This window comes from Anguilla rostrata, chromosome 14 (genome assembly GCF_018555375.3).
Source record: "Anguilla rostrata isolate EN2019 chromosome 14, ASM1855537v3, whole genome shotgun sequence".
Taxonomy (NCBI): domain Eukaryota; kingdom Metazoa; phylum Chordata; class Actinopteri; order Anguilliformes; family Anguillidae; genus Anguilla; species Anguilla rostrata.
In genome coordinates, this window is record NC_057946.1 from 35,813,078 (window position 1) to 35,837,631 (window position 24,554).

Sequence of the window (24,554 nt, forward strand, 5' to 3'; positions counted from 1 at the left end):
GTTTCATTTACAACAAAACAAAAAAACGACAGCAAAAACTAACAGGAGTAAGAAAACGTCCGAAAGTATTTCCATCCCAGTAGCCCCGCCCCTTTTCTGTTGGCAGGAAATAGAAAGATGAAATGAAAACACAGGTGAGACAAGGAGACGGATGGTGGAGAGTAAAACTTCTCGAGCATGTTTTCCCTTCCAAAGTTACAGGGACACATTTTGTTTTTAAACCGCTGAGTTTTTTTAAACTACAGTGATGTGAATACTAACCCAAAGAAGGACAGGACTAGCACACAGACAGCTTATAAACCTTCAGTTTTCGCCTTGAGTTTCTAACCCTAGCACACAGACAGCTCGTAAGCCTTCAGTTTCCCCCTTGAGTTTCTTACACTTTGTACTTACAGGGTCAGAGTCAGATGCTTAAAAAAACAAGACAAACACCTACGACTTAAAAATTTGACCGAAAGCCAAATCATCCTCAGTATTTTCAGTCTGGGTCACATTGTCATGTGCTGTTGCATTATTGCTTGCATGTGAATGTGAAAGTGTTCCCTGCCTCTGGTGAATACCCAGCAGGCTTACTTCATACATTGGAGAGAGCAAAACAAAAACAAACAAACAAACAGAGAAGCAAACAAAACTCGGAGTAGCTGCTAAAGAAGCCAACCATGACTGTAATATAAATCTGATTTCACCATGGCAATAGATCATAAAGTGGATGGTAGAAAGCATCTTTGAATATGTTACACATGACAGTTCTTGTATGACATTATTAAAACATGTGAGGGAATGCTCATTGTCTGGCTGGATGGACTGCTTTGAAACCATTTTTTCTGGAAATTTTCAAAGTCTGCTGTGTCACCATGGTGACATGTGAAATCATAATGAACAGAGCACAGATGATATAAATATTCAGCAAACATATTTAATAGAAAAAAAAGATACTTGTCTTAGGAAAATTAAAAAAAAATTAAAATACTGTAGAGTGTGTGCTGATAGACCCACAGACAGAACACATACTGCATACGGCACACGTATCTAAAGTACATAAAATAGTGATCCATGATGAAGCAGCACTTCAGAATGTCAGGCTGGTGAATTACACGCTCTCAAATCCCCAGAAACATACATCAGCACTAATACAGTTTAGTGTGAGAGCCTTTATGTACCCGGGTTCTGTGCTGCCTGTCCTCTCCTGGGTCAGTCTGACAGGCCACAGTGCGTGCTCACTAAAGAAAAGGGAAAAAAGAAAGAAAATCGCTCTCCTGATGAGAGAGGAGGAGGAGGAGCAGTGGTGAGAGAGGGGGAGGGGCAGGAGAGAGGAGGAAGAGTGGCAAGGGGGAGAGAGGAGGAGGAGCAGGAGAGAGAGGAGGAGCAGTGGAGAATGGAGGAGGAGCAAGTGAGAGAGGATGAGGAGGAGCAGTGGGAGGGGGGTTATGAACAGGCATGGAGAGAGTGGGGGGGAGTCTCTCCAAGGGGGGCAGAGGGGGATGTTTCTGTCAATCACATGCCTTTCACATTCTCTTGATGTGTTGGCAAAACACAGAAGCACTCCCTACTGCGATGCTGCAATAAACTGTGAGAGAACACGCTAAGATGCGCGGATGCATGCGACTGCCAAGTCAAAGAAAATCCAAACGCATTTTCTGCCTTTTTCTCCTGCAGCCCCAAGGCAGGTGAGAGAGCAGGAGGGGTGGTTTTAACTTCAGGATCAGCCCAATAATAGAGGGAGAGACCCACCCTGTGGGACTGTGTCTGTCTGTCTGTCTCTCTCCTGTCTCTTTCTATCTCTATCTGCCTGTCTTTCTCTCTGTGTCTCTCTCTTTATACCTCTCTTTCTCTCCCTCTGTCTGTCTGCCTGTCCATCTGTCTGTCTGTCTCTCTCTCTCTCTCTCTCTCTCTCTCTCTCTCTTCCTGTCTGTCTCTCTCTCTCTCTCTCTCTCTCTCTATCTCTCCCTGTCTTTCTCTCCGTCTGTCTGTCTCTCTATATTTATCTTTCTTAACAGAGCGGAGGGGGAGAGTGGTGTCTCAAAGCCGTCTCATGGGAGACAGTCATATTGCAAACAGTGTGAGCCAGACGGAGGCCCCTGGAGGATCTGCTGCTGAACAGTGAGTCAGTCCTGCTGCCTCCACAGTGCGTTCACTGCAGGAGGCTGGAGTCCTGGTGCACAGAGAGCCCATGGGGCGGAGGTATCAGCTGGTCTGCAGTCGCTCTCTCCATATCGCACAGGAAATGTTGAGGTGAGATGAGTCTGTCTCTCTGACTGCCCACACGTTTCCTGCACACACACACACACACACACACACACATCATATGGACAAACAACAAGAGGCAGTGGGATGGGACAGGATGCTATGCTTTATGGTGAGAGGGGGGTGTTTGACCTCTGACCCTTATTGTCGTTGCTAATTTTTTATGTGATTTCCTTTTCAAATTTTCAAAAAAAAAGTTCTTGCAGGGGCAAGTTACACTGCAAGGCTGGAGTTATCAACACAAAGACAAAAGAACAATAAATAATAATTAATAAAAAACAGAACACTGAATGGCTCTGCGTTGTGCATCTTTAAGGTATGTTTTTACACAAAGAACAAAATAAGTTTCCTTATATTATTTTGAGAATGAGAACAAAATCCCTTCCTCCACACCTAGCCATGTTTCTTCCACCATTGCAAAAGGGTACTAAGAAACTTCACATTATATCTGAGAACATATTTATTGTTTTTCAAAATAAAGAACCAGGAATGTTCATACTTAAAGCAGAGAGAGAATTTAACTTGAAATCCAGGTAAAACGAAACATGAACTTGGAGCTGAAAAGTAGAGATGTTGTTATCATATGCCTTTGGGGAAACAGTGTGTTTTTAAGTGTCAACATTTTTCTATTTACTTTTTTACGTTTTGACACCAAAAATAAAATCAACTTAACGATGAAATCCTGAGCTGTTTCATGACTCACAATGCCTTATAATGTCGCTTGTACTGACATGAGAAAAGAAGAACAAAACAAACAAACAAACAAACGACAAAAAACCCTTTTCAGAGACTTTTGTTCTGGAATTATGCAAAACACGTGACAAATCTAAATTTACAAAATTTACTCATTTCAAATATTGAAACCAATATTTAAAAAATACCAAAAAATGAAATGAAAGTGAAAAAAAATTCACAGACAATATATTATGATGAGGAGCTGCATTAATGCAAATGCTAAAATATAAAATCAAGCTACAAAAGACCCACATTCAATGTAACCCTAACCCAAACCCATTCAATCTAAACCGCAAAATATTTTGACCTCTGAGCAAAAGTTGAAATACACCTAATACAAAAAAAACAAACAAAAAAACAAAAACAAAACAAAATCTAAGTAAAAAGGAAGAAAAAAACTGCTTTTAGTTAAATCCATGTGTTGTTACTATTGTTTACCCATTTCACCAACCTCACAGACACTTTGCAAGGGACTATGGGAGCTTGAAGGAAGGGACAGAGACAATGGCTGTGCGCTCATTTTCTAGCGCTGTACTGACACGCCCTATCTCCTGACTGACTGAATACTGGCACATGCATGGATGACTGATTTAGAAATTGTAAAGATAATGACAAGTAGCCAAGAACATAAATGCTGATGTACACATACTTTTCTAAAGAACAGTAGCGTCCTCATCCACGTTATTGGGAGTGAGTGCTATGTTGTCAAACAGGGTATTGGTATTAGCATCTGCAGATAGTAAAAATACTTTCTTAAAAATGTTTTTGGCCATTTTTGAACATTGTGGTAATACTGAATTTGGTCCTAGATTTCAAAGAATTGTGAGATCCAGTATTTAGTTATGGAATTTTGGTTCCATTCTAGGCCTCCCCCCCAATCCAGAATTCATGTGATGTCATGCAACTCAATGGCGTGAGAAAACGCTGAATAACCTCCACACTTAGAGAAAATATGAAATTCAGAAAAAAATTTAAATACTGAGAAAACAGATACAAAGTTATTTACCATTTACATCAGCAAGCCAATTCTGCAATATAATCACATATCCCGCAATGCACCTCTCTCCATTCAGGCTCATCTGTGTTTAAGATAAGGCTCCTCTTCTTGGTCACAAACGTGTATCAGAAGAAGCAAAGACATATATTGTTTATTTTTAATTTCTCTATTTACAACATAAACAAGTCCTGTCATTTTCAAAGTTGGTGTCCAAATAAGGAAACAGGAAGTGGAGGAGGCGGAGAGGAAAGAGAGGGGGGCGGAGTTGTGTGGAGGGGGGCGGAGGGTCAGAAAGCTCGGCCTGGGGGAGGAGTCTGTGGTATGTCCGACAGCCGGCCGCAGGTGGTCTTAACCTGTCCGTCCCGCTAAAGCCCTCCCTCGGGGCATCCGTCCGGCTGCCCGCGGGTCCTCGCTCCGCCCTCTCACTGAGCAGGGGCCCGGCAACCGGCAGGTTCGGCCCTGGCGCTGAGGCCCCGCCCACAGCCCGGGAGCGGCCCCGCCGACTGCCACGCTCCAGGTGTTAAACGCAGGCGGGGGCAGGGCCGGGGGCGGGGGCGGGGAGCGAGGTCTGGGGGCGGGGTTTGGGTGGGGGGTGGTGGGGTTCTGGGACCTTTCAGCAGCAGGCGGGGGGTGGGATTATTGGGAGTGAGCTATCCTGTGCAGGGCTCCAGACATTGCTGAGGGCAGTCCAGTGTGGGCGTGTCATCGGTGTAAGATCTTGCGCACGGCCTGTTTCTTAAGTTAAATCGAAATCAAAGGAGGACTGGTGGAGTCCAGAGGCATGCTGGGACAGCTCCTGCCCAGCAGCTCATTTTGGTTGTAAGCAGCTGGCAGCTTTATTCACTAAACCAAGACCAGGTTGCATTTGCTCTATGACTTTGACATTCCCTCAGATTGATAACAGACTCTCAGAACTCCCCCTGGTGGTCATTTATGGTAAATTAGTTCTGAGGTTCAAGTCTGGGTTTCTGAAAAAATATTTTTAAAGGATTTTCCATTAAATGTACAACCCCATAAATGAAAGACCCACATGCATCTCAGCCCCCAGATATTGTTTATATCAAAATAGATTCTGGTAGTTTGTTTCTCTCTTTGATGTTTACGCAAGGAGGATTTGACATTTCCGTGCATTTCTCCGTTTTTCGGGCACTAAATGTTGCCATGTCAGAGGGCCATTTGTGCACACTCTGGGTGCCAATTAAACACAATTACAAAAACATACTGCGAGAAAGACGCTCAGGCATGGGGCTGGTTTTAAAACCCACCAGCACTGAAGCCATTTGGGAGACAGGCGCCCCTTAAACCTGTTATAAAAAAAAACACCTGTCAGATTGTTTTCCCTCCTACCTCCATGAACACTCTAGGGTCCGTCTGCAAATTAAAACAATGACTAATGACGATGTGGACCTTCTGCTATGAGTCACTGATAAACACAATCCCACCGGCGTACATGGCCCTACAGAGGCGTGTTCTGAATAATAACTTACAAACATTAGGAACATTCTCAAAAAAATACACGCCGTGTGACCAGAACTGCAAACCAGGAGAGAGAAACGAAAAAACCGCAACGTAACGTTTAAAATAAAACTCGGGGGGGTCTTTGGTAAGACGTTTTCACATCAACAGAGCTCGCTCGTGAGAAAGTCGGTATTACATTTAAAGATTCATATAAAGCAATCAAACAAATTACAAACAAGCAGATTAAGTATGTGCCACGAAATGACTCAGTCCGGACAGCTCGCCCCTTTTATAATCAAATTAGGGTTCGCATTTGATGGCGTGTGGGACCGGCAACTGGCACCTTATTAGAAATAACAGCGAGAATCTTCCCGAGTCTGCTGAACATGAATTTGTTCTGCCATCGTGTTTCATTAGCCCATTCTTTTCCTCCTCCTTTACGGTCTTCCCTCTTTCTCTTTATTGCACGTTCCATCCGTCTGGGGCGGGGGGGGGAGTGGGGGCTGTTAGCCCTGCTGGTCAGGAGCTCCCGCGGCGGGCGCACACCGAGCCGCGTTTAGCGCTCGATGTCTCAGCCGCCGAAATTATGCCTGCGTCCCCCGGTCCCCGGGAGACCACTTTTTGCGTCTGTTTTAAAAAAAAAATTTTTTTAAACGAAACCAAAGAGTGGAGAACATAACGAGGGAGCGGTAAATAAACGATGTGTCGCTCTCGAGATTTTCCTCGCGTGTTCGCGGGTCCGCGCGGGCCGAGGGATGGAGATGTGGCGATCCTCTGGTGTGGCCTGTGGCGCTTCCGTCAACCCCGCCCCCCCCCCACCCCCCCCCACCCCGTGTGAGCGCTGCAGCCCCCCCCAAACGGGCTTCAGAGTTTTAAAAAACGGGGAACCCCATTAGGCGGCGTCTGTTAGGCCCCGCCCTCTCATTGCACCGCTGTTGGCCGAGGTGGAGCCGGCGGTCTCTAGCGTCCGAAAGTTAGCATGGACCGCTCGGCGGGCGGGAAGCCGGGGGCGGGGCCCTCCCCCGAGGGCGTGGCGGTGGGCGTGGTCCGGGGGTTGGCAAGAGAGGCCGCGGGCCCCGTTGGGATGGCCACCGTCTGGATGGTGCCGCCGTCCCGGGGCCCCAGGTCCTCCAGCCGCTCCAGGCCCTGGGGGGGGCCCTCAAATCCCATGTTGAGGTGCAAGGATTGGTGAGCCTGGCAGTAGTCCACTATGGGCTGGTCATATCGGTAGAATGTCAGAGCACTCACCTGGTGCGGGACCTGTATGAGAGAGAGAGAGAGAGAGAGAGAGAGAGAGCAGGAGGAAGAGGGTGAGGAAAGAGAGAGAGCAGGAAGAAAAGGGTGAGGAAAGAGAGAGAGCAGGAGGAAAAGGGTGAGAAAGAGAGAGAGAGAGAGGGAGGGAGAGAGCAGGAGGAAAAGTGTGAGGAGAAAGAGAGAGCAGGAGGAAGAGGGTGAGGAAAGAGAGAGAGAGCAGGAGGAAAAGGATGAGAGAGAGAGAGAGCAGGAGGAAGAGGGTAAGGAAAGAGAGAGAGAGCAGGAGGAAAAGAGTGAGAGAGTGAGAGAGCAGGAGAGAGAGAAAGAGATGGAAAACAATGGGTTAGAGCCCCAGTATTCAAGTAAATCACTTTTTTACTAAAATGTATGTTCTCCAGGCTTTTCTAAACTGAGACTGTTCAGCTGTTCAAATTTTTTTGAGTGGGGGAAAAAAAAATTAATCAAGTATTAATAATACATTTTGAATTAAGATGAAAATCAATAATTTAATAAGTTAAAAGAAAAAAATAATTGAATTTCTCTTTTCTATACCTGCCTCATTACCCCAGTTTTGCTCTGGCAAGCCTGCCAGCCGCCCTGCTGAAGACTCAGGGTGCAGAGAAAATCGCTGCATTTTTACCCACTGAAGCCATAGTGACACGACCGTATCCCTGAGGAACCTGTGGCTCCTACGGCACACCCATCAGACCCTCCCTCTACCTCTCCTCATTACTCAAGCAGCCCTGCTCCATGGAGCAGCTAGGCGGTCCCCACAAAGACAGTTCTTTGCATGTGGGAGTGTGTAGGTGGTAAAGCCCTGCTCCATGGAAAAACTAGGCAGTCCCTACAAGGACAGTTCCTTCTGTGTGGGACTGTGTAGGTGGTAAAGTCCTGCTCCATAGAGCAACTAAGCAGTCCCCACAAGGACAGTTCCTTCTGTGTGGGAGTGTGTAGGTGGTAAAGCCCTGCTTCATAGAGCACAAGCAGTCCCCACAAGGACAGTTCCTTCTGTGGGAGTTGTAGTGGTAAGCCCTGCTCCATGAGCAACTAGCAGTCCCCACAAGGACAGTTCCTTTGCGTGGGACTGTGTAGGTGGTAAAGCCCTGCTCCATAGAGCAACTAAGCAGTCCCCACAAGGACAGTTCCTTCTGTGTGGGAGTGTGTAGGTGGTAAAGCCCTGCTCCATAGAGCAACTAAGCAGTCCCCACAAGGACAGTTCCTTCTGTGTGGGAGTGTGTAGGTGGTAAAGCCCTGCTCCATAGAGCAGCTAAGCAGTCCCCACAAGGACAGTTCTTTGCATGTGGGAGTGTGTAGGTGGTGAAGCCCTGCTCCATGGAGCAGCTAAGCAGTCCCCACAAGGACAGTTCTTTGCATGTGGGAGTGTGTAGGTGGTAAAGCCCTGCTCCATGGAGCAGCTAAGCAGTCCCCACAAGGACAGTTCTTTGCATGTGGGAGTGTGTAGGTGGTAAAGCCCTGCTCCATGGAGCAGCTAAGCAGTCCCCACAAGGACAGTTCCTCACATGTGGGAGTGTGTAGGTGGTAAACCTTTGTTGTCTTTTTTTGTCTCCGTACATGAGACACACAAAAAGGGAACGGCCCTTTCTGGAGGAGCTCGGAGGAATATTTGAGATCTTTGACTGCAAGACCAAGGAGCCTTAAGAGCAGCAACATTCAGCAGCAATGAAAGCTGCACACACACACACACACACACTCAAATACACAGACACATACATTCAAACACATACACACACACACACACACACACACGTGCATGCAGACGCACGCACGTATGCCCACACACACACACACACATTCTCACAGGTAGAATTAAGAACCCAATCAGGAAAGAAGAAAGAGTATGATCAAGAGCAACCAACAAGAAACGACAACAAAGATAATAAGATTGCAGGTCCAGAGAGATGGTGTGATAAGAATGGTATACTACGAATTACAATAGTTTGTTTTCTCTCAAGAGAAGAGAGGATGGCCTTCTTGGATCTAAGAAATATTACCCCGCCAAAAAAAAAACAAAAAAACTAAAACTTTGCATTGATATTCACTGGAGGTGAGTCTGTGTCAGATGTGCTCAGCTTCGCCTTCTGAAAATGAACCACATGGTAAAGTTATGACAGTTTGCTTTGATCTCTGGCCTGACTGCAATTAACCGGCTGACAGTTGCAATCAGTAGAACTTTCCAGACCACTGGTGGCCATGGATTCATATTCCTGGCCAAAATATCAAAATGACATGAAGATATTCACAAGAATAAGGAACAGTATTAGGAGAATACAAATGAATTTATGGAAATGCATTTCATTGTACCTGTTAAAATATCACCGTGCTTTATGGTGGAAGAGTTCAGATGCATCATTCTTGTTTTGGCTTTTTTCCCTAAATTGCATTTTGAGATGTGGACCCTCGTGGAATTCGGGCGCAGTGCGGTCCCCACCGTACGGACACAAATATGTGCGTGCGTCAAACTGCTGGACCGGGCGCCCGCGCGCCTTTCCTTGATTTAAGCGATCACGGACCCCGACTCCATTAAGGCCCGGCTGTTTGTCATTATTACGGCCCGCGGAACTCTCCGGAGTCGCCGTCGGTTACGCCGGATCCCCCGCTCCGCTGCCTCTCGTTAATTAAGCGCGATTAACTCCCAACTGCGCGAGTCGGTGGGTATGGCACATTTCATTTTTGTGGAGGGGAATATCAAACCCCGTCTCCCCGTTCCCCCCTCTGATGCTTTGCTGCCGCTGCTGCAGAGGTTCCCTTTCCAATCCAGCTTTCAACCTCAGCTTTCATTTCTCAGTCTGGAATGTCTGATTATATCTGGAGGCACAGGGGTGCCGCCAGGGATTTTTTTTGGGCCCCAGGAGAAGATCTCACGTTGGGCCCAACCACCCCAGGCCACCTCATCCCTGCACAATTTTAGTTTCGACACCTCCAGAACCTAATAATTGACCCTTTCAACACGTTAAATGACTCTGCCTCTGCAGGCTTGCAGCACTCTTGTGGCAAAAAAGGTACTTTTGAGGGCCCCTGTCAATCAGGGCCTTTGGAATCGTTCCATTGATGCAAAACAAATACTACAGCCAATATTGGTCATGTTATTGGTTTTGGAGGTGCTAAGGGTCTCAATGAATTAGGCCCAATATTGGTTGAGGTGAATGCACACACTGGAGCCAATAGCTTAGCAGGGCGGGTGCACCTCCAGTCTCTTTTAGCATTTTTTGAGGGCACATTCGATGGAACCTCCATGATAATGCAGAAGGTTCGGAATACTACTCACAATATTCGACAGCTCCCTGTCGCACACATACACCAAAAAAAATCACACGTTCAGTCAATTCACAGAACTCCATGAAAAGCTTTGCTTAAAGGTACAGCTCCGGGTCTGTCTTAGAAATCATATGAATTCATGTCATTTCATGGAAAATACTTCACTAAAACCCACAGCCCCCAGCCCCTCTTAGAAATCGCATGAATTCAACCAGTTGGTGAATTCAGGAGGGAGAAGTGAGGTTGTACTTTTTTTTCCCTTTGTGCTTTTGATAAATGGGAAAAATAACAGTGCTGGTGCTGACTCAGAATAAATATGGATGAAAAATCTTTAAGAGAAGCATGGCTACCGTTGCCTAGCGATCGTCGCTATTCCAGTGTCTCAAATATGCAGCCTGCAAGAAAAACTACGCTGACAAGCACAACCGAACACGAGAAAATGTGCGTTTATTCGCCAGAACTCCCTCGCCCCAGCAGTCTCGGCCAATGAGCTACCGGGGCCCTGAACTCCGCCCCCATTTCCCCAGGAGCAGATCCCCGTGGGCTCTTAATAAAAAAACGGATTAATTTAATCCATTAAGGGGGAGCCTTGGGGTGGAGGGCTGGAGGGGATGGAGCCTCTGCCTGCTCTCCAGGCAGGAGCACTTATCAGCCAGGCTCCCGGGAGCGGTCCAGCCAGGCTGGCGTGCGCGGAGTCGCCGACCCCAACACACACGGGCGAGCCGCGTGCCGCGTCTCATCCAGGGAAGATGGCTCCCGGGCCGTCTGAGAGTCGGCCTCTCGAGAACGATATCCCCGCCCCGTCCGCTCCCGTTCAGGCGGTCCGAGCATCGACCCCCCTGAAAGCTGATCAGCCCTGACCGAGGGACCCCTGAATGAATTCTCATGCCCCGCTTTATCGATTGTTCCTCGGGCCGCTGTCTGAGGCTGGGTTTGGGGCGCGAACGCAGGGATCGCTCAAGTGCGAAGCGATCTCGTTCTGCTGGAAGGCTGAGAGGCCACACAGAGACCAGCCAATCTCTGTTAACGAGTAACTCCCAGAACCGGCGAGACTGAGTGACCCAAAGCGCTCCCAAATCCGCCCCGGTGACATCATCGGTACGGTGTGGGCGCCAAACGCCCCACCCTTATCAGCCTGAACTCAACACTCATCCTTTAACTAAAGAAAGTAATGAAACGGAGAGCTTTGTTGTCGTACAAAAATACTGAAGATGACATTAACAAGCTTTTAATTTAGTTTTTACTTTGACTGAAGGACAATGACAACCCCAGGAGTGCCATGAATTTAAGATAAGATATAAGATAAGATATACTTTTTATTGAACCCCGTGGGGTAATTTGTCCTCTGCATTTGACCCATCCTTAGTTACGTAGGAACAGTGGGCAGCTGCCTCTCTGTGCTGCGCCCGGGGACCAACTCCAGTTCTGAGGCCAGTGCCTTGGTCAAGGGCACCTGCAGGAGCGCACCTAACATGCATGTCTTTGAGTGTGGGAGGAAACCAGAGTACCCACGGTAAACCCACGCGAACACGGGGAGAACATGCAAACTCCACGCAGAGGATCCAGTCAGACGCGGACCCGAATTCCAACCCCAAACCTCCTTCGTGTAAGGCAACAGTGCTAACCACTATGCCACCGTGTCTTTCTTTCTTTCTTTCTTCATTTTGAATTTGGAACGCAAACTACATGCAGGTGTGCTCACATACGCCCTCTACTGCCGGCTCAGGAGACCACTCTCGGTTGTCCTCAGAAACGCGCGGTGCCAGCCAGCTGCTTCTTTTCACACCTCAGCCACAAGCCGCGCACAACCAGAGTGAGGGGAAGCGGAGACCCGATCATACGTGCGTGCAGAGAGCAGGCCATGGGTGCCCAGACAGCCAACAGGGGGCGCTCAAGCAATGAGCACTGCCATCCCTGCCGACAGAATCCCTCCCATAAATCCCTTGGCTTCGCTTTGCTCCAGGAGGACTGGATTTGAACTAAGACCGTGGTGCCTGCTCTTGCTGCAAGTGGTGCTTTTCCCGAGTGAGCCACCAAGCAGCCCTATCTTTTTTAACATGTGCTCAGCTTTGACTCCGTTGAATGGCCAGTGTTCATTCAGCAGGTTGAAAAGTGAGCAGCTATCTGGTGAGCAAGTCTAAGGTCAGGAAGAGATATCTCGTGAGGGCGGATCTCGATCTCGTCCTATCCTCTGAAACGCCGGTGTGTACCCTGGTGTGCTTTATCTACCCACTAACAGTGCCCCCTACGGGCAGAACGAGGAACGTAACACAGGATCCAGGCCATTGATTTATTTTTAATGCACCCATTTCAGCCCTAGAATCTCCCTGGATGACACTCAGAAATGCAACCATGAGCACAGAGGTGCATCTATTCAGTATTCATGATAAGCATTCAAAAGAAAGCACACAGGTCTTCTGACCTGATCTTAATCTTCGAACGTAAGTCAGTTTTACAATATTGTCCATCAGCCTGGCAGAAAGACACCAGAGGGGGAAAAAAAACCCGCTTTGATCCACAGGCTGGGATGACGTGTCAGCGTCTCGTAACAATGAACCAAACAATTACCCTGATTTTCATGTGCAATCTCAGTCCGGGCCCTTTCATGGGACGAGAACATGCTGTGAACACAATAAATCAAATTCTCTTTTCCAGGAAGACGCAGCGAAGCCACAATAACTGCTTCCACGCACTGCTTTGATTCTACCTTCCTCTCTACGGCTGACAATAGCAGAGCATGCTTCCTTTATAAAGAATGTTAAAAATTTTTTTTTTTTTTTGCATATTAACATACTCTTTTATAAAGCCCAACTTCTGAAGAATGCCGTCTGAAAACTCTGTGTCTGAGCAAAAAAAAAAAAACCATCTGGCTTGGTATCCATGGCAACCATGCAGGTTAGAGACCGTGATACGGGCAGACTTGGCCGGAGGCGTGACGGGCAGCTGGGCTGGAAGGGCCTGGGTGGGAGGCGGAGGTCGACCCGGCCCCCTGGTCAGCGTAGTACCTGCCGGGCCACAGCAGCCACCCGTCCACCCGCCGGTCAGTTTGGAGGCCAGCCGGTGTTTTTCCGACGTTAAATAGCGACTGTGATCTTGGTATGCGCAGTGCCCTCGGAAATGATTGGCACCCTTGATTGAGATGAAACAGGCTGTACAAAATTTAAAAAAAACATGCGTAACAAACTATATCATATAATACTATTGCTCAGAGAATTTTTAACAAGAAATCATTTACATTTTCAAAAAGATAGGTACCAAAATTATTGACCCCCACCCCCCTCCCCCCTTTTCAGTACTTTATGGAACAAAGGTAACACGACTGTTTCGTTCTGTATTGATTCATGAGACTGGTGAACACATCAGGGGACCTTTGACCATCCCTCCACTCAGAGCTGTTCCAGATCCAGTCTGCGCTTGTGGACTGCGCTGTGTAACTCGAAGCACACGTTTCCCATCAGCGCGTAGTTGGTAATGGTGCTATGGTCAGGTGAGATTGAGACTGAGCTTTCTGACCAGGCATCAGCGGTGGGTTTGGCATCGGACGAAGGGAAGCTTGCGATGAAATGGACAACATGGCCGCGGTGAAACGGCATTTCAGCCATTTCCTGCGCCGCGCAGCAGCCTCACCGTGTAGTCAGCGAGCGTGAAAACAGGACGCGGTGTTCTTAAGATCCAGGCTGTAGGGTTCCTGCACGCTGCTTCGCGCCCCCCCCCCCCATTAGCACCGCTCCCCTACCCAACGCCTCAGGGAACACCGTGCCCGTTCCGCAGAAGGTCTCAGAGGAACCCAGACACGGGGGTGAGAAATCTGCTCCTCGGGGGCGTGCGCTTCCTGCCGTTTTTTATTTTATTTTTTTTAAAGAACACGGGAGAGATTAGATAAGATGGGAAATGAGAAATGAGATTAGAGAGCTGCTTACCGTCGGGCTCTCTCACTCTCTCACTCTCTCCCTCTAATTCAAATGTGCCTTTGTTTTCATGTCAAAATAAGTTCTGTTGCATAAATGGAAAATGCATAAATAACATAAAAGGACACCTTTACCCTCTATCACTGCATTTTTGTGTATACAGTATTGTCCTTCGTTCTTATTGTTCCGGTATTTAAACAGCATACATTCTTTCTTTGTCCATTATATTTACAATTGAGGCTAGAACTAATGGAAATACACTTTCACCAGCAACTTCCTCTTCAGCATATTGAATCATTATTAATTTTCCCCAGAAATGTAAAAACCATATATTGCTGCCTGGAAAAAGAATGAAATAGAGTAGAACAGGAAATAGAATGTAATAGAATGAAAACAGGTAAAGTAATGGAAAATCACAAACCATGTCCATCTTGTGTTATATTTAACAAAATATTGATAGCGCCATTGTGATATAAATGGCTTATAATATGTTCAGGACAGCCATGCACACGTCGTGTGACCCCACATTGCAATGAGACCCCCTGAACTTTGCTGTTGACAGGTTAAAACCGGACACGCATTCAAATCCCAGCATGAGAGTAAGTGGTGAAGCATTTCTGCTCTGAACCAGGAACTTATATATATATATATATATATATTTAACCTGCAGAAATAATTCACGGTATATCAGTTTCCCCCCACACCTGTATGACATAGATGAATGAAAACATGGAAATTAGTTTTCACCTCCGACAACATTTCGGAACCTCCAGACCCCTTTCACTTTTGTCTTTGTATTATTTTTCACTGCCTGAAGATGGACGGATCTTCAGGAAGAAACTAAAAAATATATCTTTGGTGCCGGTAAGGTCAGAGAAACTCTCTCAAGCAGCCAGCTGATCGTCCCCTGGTTTAACTGGCTGAAAATCGCTCTGTCCCTCTCCGCCTCAGCCGATGTGTGGTTAGCGTACTGGCGCAAAATGGCTGCCGCGCGTCGGCCAGGCGGGCGCTACACATCGGTGGCGGCGGAGGAGAGCTTCCCCTCGTCGCTGTAAAGGCCTTTTGAGTCGTCGGCCGGTGGGAAATGCGCTATATAAATGCACGGAATTAGAAAGGCTCACAAACGCTGCCTTCGGAAAGGGCTCTTCTGCCCTGCCTTTCTATTAAAGCCCGTGTCCTCCTGAGACCGGGGAACTGCTGAAAGGGACGGAGCCTCTGCTCTTAATCTCCAGAACCATGCGCTGCATTCTGTTACGCCCAGGCCTGTTCTTCAAGGGACATTCAATACATACATATATACAAAAAAAAATAATAATAAGTTTGAAACTATTTGCACTGCAACATGTTTTGCCATCCAAGACACTGGTATCATGTCAAAGGAAATGAAGATGGTTAAACGCTTTTCCGTGGGGGCTCGGGGGGATACAGTGTTTTCAGAGGCGTCATTCCGCTGCGGTGGCTGCTCGTGATGCGCAGTTAAATGGTGTCTGAAGACGGGAAAGCAGATTTGGATTACACAGATGACACGTTCCGCAGCAACTCATATTTACTTGATTGCCCATGCTTTAATGTTCCCTTAAATTATACCCTAATTTAAATTAAACTGATAACAACAACTTGTTTGGCAGCAATTATGATCGATGGCAGAGAGTGAGATTAATGAAGGGGAGTATGCTTTCATGAACAGAAATAATTATCTTCGAGGGCAGATGTTCAAAGAAGAAGAAAGAGCAGTAAAATAAGGAAGAGAGTGTTTGCAGACTGTGAGAATATTTTCTGCAGAGACGTACTGCTTGCTCTATATGCACAGACAGGCTTATATGAGATCTCACAGACAGAGCCCAAACAGACATACTGCATGCTGTGTGTGCACAGACAGCCTTATATGAGATCTCACAGACAGAGCCCAAACAGAACCATACTGCTTGCTGTGTGTGCACAGACAGCCTTATATGTGATCTCACAGACAGAGCCCAAGCCAAGCTGCCAGTAGTAAAGCCTGAATGCTGTATCGCTTTACAGCCGCATGTAGTCAGTTCTCAATTCAATTAAATATGCCTTCGATGGTAATCTGTCTCCAGGCAGAAACCTCCTGTCCAAATGCACACACACACACACACCTACTCACACACACCTACACACGCATACACACACACACATCTAAACACACACGCATATACACACACACACACACACACACACACACATATGAACACACGCACGCACACACACGCACACACACTCACACATACACGCACACACACACCTGCACACACACACACACACACACACACACACACATACTCAGTCACACACACTCAGTCACACGCTCTCTCACACACACACACACACACACACACACACGGACACAGACACACACACACTCAGTCACACACACACACACACACCTACTCACACACACCTACACACGCATACACACACACACACACACACACTCATCTACACACACACGCATCACACAAACACACACACACATATGAACACACGCACGCACACACACGCACACACACTCACACATGCACGCACACACACACCTGCACACACACACACACACACACACGAACACACGCATGCACACACGCGCACACAGACACACACACACTCAGTCACACACACACACGAACGCACACCAGCCACACACACATTCAGTCACACACACACACGAACGCACACCAGCCACACTCTGACTGGCACGACTCCACAGACCCAAAGCCTGAATGCCTCTTTAGCAAATGAAAATTAAAATCACCTCAATCTTCAATCCCTGATAAATATTACATTAAGGCACTTGGGGTGGCTGCTAATGTTATGAAGCAACAATAATTCAAAAGGCTCTCCGTGGAGCCAGTCAGACTGAGAGAAGGGAGGCGGAGGGGGGAGACGATGCCCTTCTTCACAGCTCCGCCAGTGAGGAGGCAGAAGTGTTGTGCACTTTAAATGATCTATGAAAAAGGGCCCAAAAAGCAATAAGCCAACTCCAGAGGTACAATTATAAACGTTTGGAGGATAAATGTCAAGGCCAATGAAGCTGTTCTCCTGAATGAAGTGTGCATTATGGGGTGTGCCGAGACAGCCCTACCTGAGGGGGTGGGGGGTGGGGGGGATCTCTGCTATTAAAAATTCAGGACTCAATTTACCGAGAAATACATTAATACTTCTCATTGTACGCAAGAATGTGCCAGTGTTTAATTTGTCATTAATCATTCACTTTTTTTTTTTGTTGCTAATCTCATCTTCGAATGTGTTCTGAATATTTGAACACCATGCCTCATCTCTGCCTTCCTGAATAGAATATTCCAGATCGGATACACCTCTTGTACGTCACTTAATCCATGTTGTCCATCTCCCCTGAAATATAGACAGTTAAAATCGCCGGATGGCCAATCCTACTAAGATACTGCTCCAGCCTGCCCACAACGCCGCGCCCCCCCCCCCCCCCCCCAGTTTAGTATCGAAACCCTTTCTCTGTCAGCGTAGACCCTGCTGGTGCATGCTGAATCATGGCCTCTCCCAAGAAAGGGGGGATTGATTGTACTGTATGCGTTTTTTTTACCACAACGCAGGGGTCACTTAGCTCCAGAAGCTTCGCTGCTATCCGCACGTTTTCAGGTGGTTGATAAGAACAGTCAGGGGGTTAATCCTGGCCCTCAGCCGGCTCTGTGCATTTCAGACCTCACACTGGATCAGAACAGAACAACCACTCAAACGCGGATCAGTGACCGCTGTGGTAAATATACTGTTGAAGGTCTCTCGACACATTAGCAGCATCTAAAACGTCCCTTAATTTCAATTCCAATTTCTCATTAATATTTCTTTAAAATGTGCCAGCTTCAAAGTGTAAAAGGCGAGAAACCTGAAGTGCATGTGTATTTTACTGAAGCCTTCTTAAGCTCCTGCAATGCTGAGTAAGCAAAGATTTTGCAACACAATGTCAAGTGTTGCATCTGGGAATAGTTTAAGAGAGGAAGTTATTTTTGTTATTGCTAAGTATGGCTGGAAGTCCACTGTCCCACGGTGCATTGGATTACTCCTGCCTCGGGTAAAGTGGATTACATCAGCTCAGTAATGAGAATGCTGCTCAGTAATGGGAATGCTGCACAGTAATGGAATGCTGCACAGTAATGAGAATGCAGCACAGTAATGGGAATGCTGCACAGTAATGGGAATGCAGCACAGTAATGGGAATGCTGCACAGTAATGGGAATGCAGCAGAGTAATGGGAATGCAGCACAGTAATGGGAATGCAGTCCAGTAAATGGAATGCAGTGAGATAATGGGAAAACAGTGAAATAAAGTATTTTGGATATAAATAAACCATACCAAAATGGTTTGTAGAAGGAATTCATTCTGCGTATTCCCAATTTAAAATTGAGTCAGCTGCCAAGCTTATCTTAATTTTTACTGCTTTATCCAACCTTCCATTTACCCGACTCCCCTCCAGTCCAACTGTGGTCGATTGTGTGAGAGTTTATTAATAACTCATTATGCCATCCTTCACCAAGAATTGCATTTTCGTAAAGTTATTATAAATTGTTAATGAAGGGCGATGCGAATGTTTCACGAAGGCTTTAGAGCAATATTGTTTGTGTGATGTGAAGTGAGGTAAAACTAATAATTCATAATTAATAACAATTCCAATCATCTACCGCCTAATAGATTTTTCCCTCTCTCATATATCATTCTTTCAACAAAAAAAAGGCTGAGAGGCAGACAGATGTCCCTGTTTATTTTCCTTTTGCGCGCGGGGAAAAGGATCACCCTCGGGCAGTGTGGCACGCACGATTTGTTCTCTCACCAGCGCTGACTTGAACAGAGCGGATCATTGGGTCACACGACACGTTACCGGAAAGAAGATGGAGAAAGATCTCCACAAACACAATGAATTACAGCAGCCGGTAAGTGTGGGTGACACACTTTGGTTTTATAGGTAATTTTTATAGGCGATGTAGGTGATATTTTACTCTAAGTTTATTATCACGGGGTTTATAGTCAGACTGCTCTCCTGTTACTGTCATCCTCTTCGACACCCTCATTGCACACATCTACTGGAATTTTCAGCTGACAACATGGACAAGCTTTCCATTAAAAAAACTTGATAACACCCAGAATGATTACACCGCTTTTTTAATTAGCTGCTGTTACAGAACTTTCCTCTTAATAACAGGCAGAGGTGGTGGAGAAAATAAGGAGTCAGTCCCCAGTATTGAGTTGAGCTGTGGGCCAAACATTCTCATGTTCCAAACTGCACTGTCAGCAACGGATGCCTCCCTCCATGCATGCTAATAATGCCTAATGTCTGAATCCTAGAGAGAGAGAAACACAGTGAGTTTATTACTGCTTACTGCTATTTGCTGTATACGCCAAGAGAGAGAGAGCCAGAAGATGGGTAGGGGTGGGCGGTGAGCAGAAAGAGAGAGATACAGAGAGTGTGTGTGTGTGTGTGTGTGTGTGTGTGTGTGTGTGTGCGTGTGAGTGCGTGTGAGTGTGTGTGTATTTGTGTGTGTGCGTATGTATGCGTGTATGTATATGTGTGTGTGTGTGAGTGTGTGTTTTTGCATGTGTGTGTTTGTCTGTATGTGTGTGTGTATGCATGTGTGTGCATGTGTGTGTGTGTGTGTGTGTGTCTGTATGTGTGTGTGTGAGTGTGTTGGGGGTGGTCTTTTGACTGATCCTTTAGTAATACAGGGATATAGGTATCAGAATCTCATCAGATGTCTTCCTCAGGACTGTCATGTTCCTGCATGTCACAGACGCTCATGGGAGGTCTGAACAGCACTAACTCCTGTCCAGCACCAGGCCAGCGAGATTGAGCTCTCTTCCCTCTGTAATTAATTACAGCAGAGCCCATGCATAGGCAAAGCAAGCCCCTTCCCTGTGTCTTTAATTACAGCCGGGCCTATGCATAGGCAAAGCAAGCCCCTTCCCTCTGTCTTTAATTACAGCCAGGCCCATGGATAGGCAAAGCAAGCCCCTTCCCTGTGTCTTTAATTACAGCCGGGCCCATGCATAGGCAAAGCAAGCCCCTTCCCTGTGTCTTTAATTACAGCCGGGCCCATGCATAGGCAAAGCAAGCCCCTTCCCTGTGTCTTTAATTACAGCCGAGCCCATGGATAGGCAAAGCAAGCCCCTTCCCTGTGTCTTTAATTACAGCCGGGCCCATGCATAGGCAAAGCAAGCCCCTTCCCTGTGTCTTTAATTACAGCCGGGCCCATGCATAGGCAAAGCAAGCCCCTTCCCTGTGTCTTTAATTACAGCCGAGCCCATGGATAGGCAAAGCAAGCCCCTTCCCTGTGTCTTTAATTACAGCCGGGCCCATGCATAGGCAAAGCAAGCCCCTTCCCTGTGTCTTTAATTACAGCCGAGCCCATGGATAGGCAAAGCAAGCCCCTTCCGCCGCTGCTCCATATCAGGACTGCAGTCTAAATATGTTCACAGCAAATCGATGGCATCGACTAGCCATCGACTCGCCCCCCTTCTCCATATCCGCCCGGCTCTCCCGCGGTTTATATCACTCCGATGGACGCAGTTTCTGCCGAGCTAAGAGCGGGAGGGAAGGAAGTTAAATAGCCTCCAACGGATTGAGTTTTATTCATCGGAAAAAAAATTTACTTTTGAAGTCAGAGGTTGCGGAGCGGCGCCATTACAGGCTAAGTGCGTCCCCGCGCGGCGGAGTTCGCGGGAGAGGCTCGGGAGATGGATCTGCAGACGCGCGGCCGTTAGTTTGGGCCGCCACCGCGCAACCGGAGCAAATATAACTCTTTCCCTCTCTCTCTCTCTCTCTCTCTCTCCTTCTCTCTCTCCCTCTCTCCCTCCCTCTATCTCTCTCTCCCTCTCTCCCCTCTCTCTCTCTCTCTCTCTCCCTCCCCTCTCTCTTTCTCTCTCTCTCATTACGTTGCCTCGGTGTGGAGGGGGCGTTGGCGGTGATGGTCGCTCCCTCTTCACACCATTTAAATGGAGATGAATCCCCGCTAATATTCTGTTATGAAGATAGGGACGGCGCTAATCAGCTAACTGGTTGTGAAATGGGATTGGCTGCCGTCTGGGAGCCTATGGCAGGCTTTCTCCGTCTCCGGGAGACACCCTGGAGATGTTCTACATGCTAATACAGCTCAGCTGCCAGCGATGCGTGTGACGGATGTGTGTGTTATTCTGCTATGGAAATCAACCATTTTTTTGGCCTACAGAATCTGGCTTATTAAAACAGGCGTGCAATTAATGTGTAAAGCTAATAGGGCGATGTGTGGAGATAATCCGTAACTAAACCTCAGGCAGGTCAGTTCAGTGGATAAAGCAGATCTGTTTCTGACAGATGCCATATCAGGCCAGTGCTTATTGCAAAGCTACATCTGCCCTCTGCAGAGGCTAGGCTAGCATAAGGCTCATACATGCACAGGCCAACTTTGGCTCGCACACGAATGGTCAATCGTGAGATTGACACAGACAAAGCACAGAAGGTTCATCTTTGGTCCCAGTCGTTCATCTGCTGGACTATTGTTCTCTTCCAACAGGTCTCCAGTGACAATTGCCTAATGTTTGTAGAAATCAGTAGTTTGGTAATGGTTTGAATGAATGAGTTCCTTACCAGCTAATAATATCAGATTAGTTCTATAGTGTACATAAATATACTAAATTATTATTCTGTTATATGTGACTTTTTATGCAGGAAACGTGTATGATATTCTATTATTATAATAATAACTGTTATTATTATTATTACTATTCTCACCCATACAGCACACTGTTGATGGCCGACAGGAGGCCTGAGTCATATCCAGTGTGATTCAGGTCTCAGTCATATCCAGTGTGATTCAGGTCTGAGTCATATCCAGTGTAATTCAGGCCTGAGTCATATCCAGTGTGATTCCGGCCTCAGTCATATCCAGTGTGATTCAGGCCTGAGTCATATCCAGTGTGATTCAGGTCTCAGTCATATCCAGTGTGATTCAGGCCTGAGTCATATCCAGTGTGATTCAGGCCTGAGTCATATCCAGTGTGATTCCGGCCTGAGTCATATCCAGTGTGATTCCGGCCTGAGTCATATCCAGTGTGATTCAGGCCTGAGTCATATCCAGTGTGATTCCGGCCTCAGTCATATCCAGTGTGATTCAGGCCTGAGTCATATCCAGTGTGATTCAGGCCTCAGTAATGGATTCAGAAGCTGGGATTAGTGAGGTGCAGTAGCCTGGTTCCCCGGGTCAGGGACGGGTGCCCTCACGTGTGTCAGCTCTGAGCGGGAAGCTGTGGGCTGGGCCGGGGTTCTGGTTCTGGCGACGGCCCGTCGCATTCAATCACACCGGAGCCACCGGACGCCCCCCCCGGGGCGAAGCTTGGGAGCGTGCGGGGACTTAAATTTTCGACTCAGCTCCGGACAATTAGCTCCCGACAGTTGTAAGTGGTGTCTAACAGAACCTGGGGGTTTTTCCTCACCACCGCTGCCCAGTGCTTGCTCTTGGGCCCTTAGGTCTGGCTCCACGGGCAAACCTGTTGTGACAAACGTTTTTGTAAAACGCGCTCTGCAAACAAATATGATCTGAACCTACTTCAGTTCCAGTATTCTTCCATGTTCTGGAAAATGGTGGCTAGAGCCTTTGGATTACCAAGCCTGCTTTGCACATGCACCGGTACACTTCACAGCGCCATTGTAAAATGTGCATCTACAATTAAAATGCTGTAATGTAATCCAATAACAACACGCCACCTTGTATTCTCCACACTGTTGAGCTCATCTGATTACTGTGACTGACTATAGCCATGTTATACCTCACTCTCAGATTTATCAAACATGTTTAATTTTGACTTTAATTGTAAATAAAAATAGTGCACATTCATCAAAGGGAGACTGAAAATAGAGAGGAATAAAGCACAGTGGTAATGGAAGGCATTCATACTCTGTGCACCCAGAGAGCCCAAATTAATCACACAAGAAAACTGACAAATAGCGACAAAGAAGGGAGCTAAGGGCATTGTGAAAAATCACATGCCTCTTATACAGGAGCGGCTTGCAGATGCCTCATATTAGACATAAGAACTGTAATCTACAACTATGGTGTTTTTATTACAGAAGATTGATTGTTTGCTTTCAGCTCCTTTTTCATTAATGTACATGCACACACACACACACACACACACACACACATACATGCTCTCTCTCTCTTTATCTCTCTCTCTGTCACACACACACACACATACACACACACACAGTTTCATACACTCTCTCACAGACACTCACACACATACACACACACGCACACACACTCTATCTCTCTTTCTCTCCCTCTCTGTCACACACACACATACACACACATGCTCTCTCTCTCTTTATCTCTCTCTCTCTGTCACACACACACACATACACACACACACACAGTTTCATACACTCTCTCACAGACACTCACACACATACACACACACGCACACACACTCTATCTCTCTTTCTCTCTCTCTCTCTCACACATACACACACATACACACACATGCATTCATACATGCTCTCTCTCTCTCTTTTGCTCTCTCTGTCACACACACACACTCACACATACACATACACATACATGCTCTCTCTCTCTCTTTCTCTCTCTCTCTGTCACACACACACACTCACACACATACACATACACACACTCCCACTCACACACACACACACACACGCACACCCACACAGGTCGGTGGCCTCCAGCTGTGTGAGAGAGCAGAAATCAGTCGTGCTCCCCGCGAATGTCGCAAGCTGATTGGCCGGATGGAGAGTGAATAACAGTGCCCAGCTGGTGGTTTCCCAGGCCACTGCTTTGTGATCACCTTCATTTCACAGCAGCACAAGGGCAACCCCCCGCCTGCCTCCACCCAATCAGAGGCCATTCAAAAGCACACAGGAAGTACACATGATCCCATGGCAACAGATCAGCAGATGGTGAGCCCAATGAGAACACTGAGTCAGAAGGTCAGGGGTTTGAATCTTAGGAGGGACGCTATACAGAGGCAAAGCCAGTGGTAAAATGTTGCAGGAAAAACAAATAATTATGAATAAATAATAGGTCATTATAAAAACAGACCCAGGGGGCATTTTAAATGCTTTCCTTCTTGTTTTTAGTTTTTAAAGCCAGATTAGTTTGTGCAAGGTCACATCCTTCATACATTTGAGAGAGGTAGAGGGGCTCCTGCGCCCTTTAAAACACTCACAGCCAGCCGCTGGGTCTTTCTCGTCTGCAGCCCAACACAAGAACAGCAGACTGCAGGCACCCACAGCACCACAGAGAGCCTAACCTGTCAGCGTTAGCCCGAGGAGGCTGCCATATCCATCCCCACTCCCACCCTGGAGGGAAAGATGCTATATCGCAGGTCCACTAGGACCCAGCGTCTCTCATCTCTACAGCGTCTCCCTACTGTGCAGCACTAAGCACAGGCACCCAGCGTCTCCCTACTGTACAGCACTGAGCACAGGCACCCAGCGTCTCTCCTCTGTACAGCACTGAGCACAGGGACCCAGCATCTCTCATCTCTACAGCACTGAGCACAGGAACCCAGCGTCTCTCCACTGTACAGCACTGAGCACAGGGACCCAGCATCTCTCATCTCTACAGCACTGAGCACAGGAACCCAGCGTCTCTCCACTGTACAGCACTGAGCACAGGGACCCAGCATCTCTCATCTCTACAGCACTGAGC

At 47.1% G+C, this 24,554-nt stretch overlaps 1 protein-coding gene across 2 annotated transcripts in view; it reads right to left on the bottom strand.

Moving 5' to 3' along the window:
- Positions 1-6,288: 6,288 nt before the first annotated feature.
- LOC135239560 (leucine-rich repeat transmembrane neuronal protein 4-like) overlaps positions 6,289-24,554 on the bottom strand; it is a 131,916-nt gene continuing 113,650 nt past the window's right edge. The window contains exon 3 of one of the 2 annotated variants that reach the window (XM_064308295.1): positions 6,289-6,694. In XM_064308295.1, coding sequence (XP_064164365.1) covers positions 6,395-6,694 — 300 coding nt within the window. In that variant the 3' untranslated portion in view covers positions 6,289-6,394. The remainder of the gene's footprint in view (positions 6,695-24,554) is intronic. The other variant, XM_064308296.1, reaches the window with a different exon arrangement.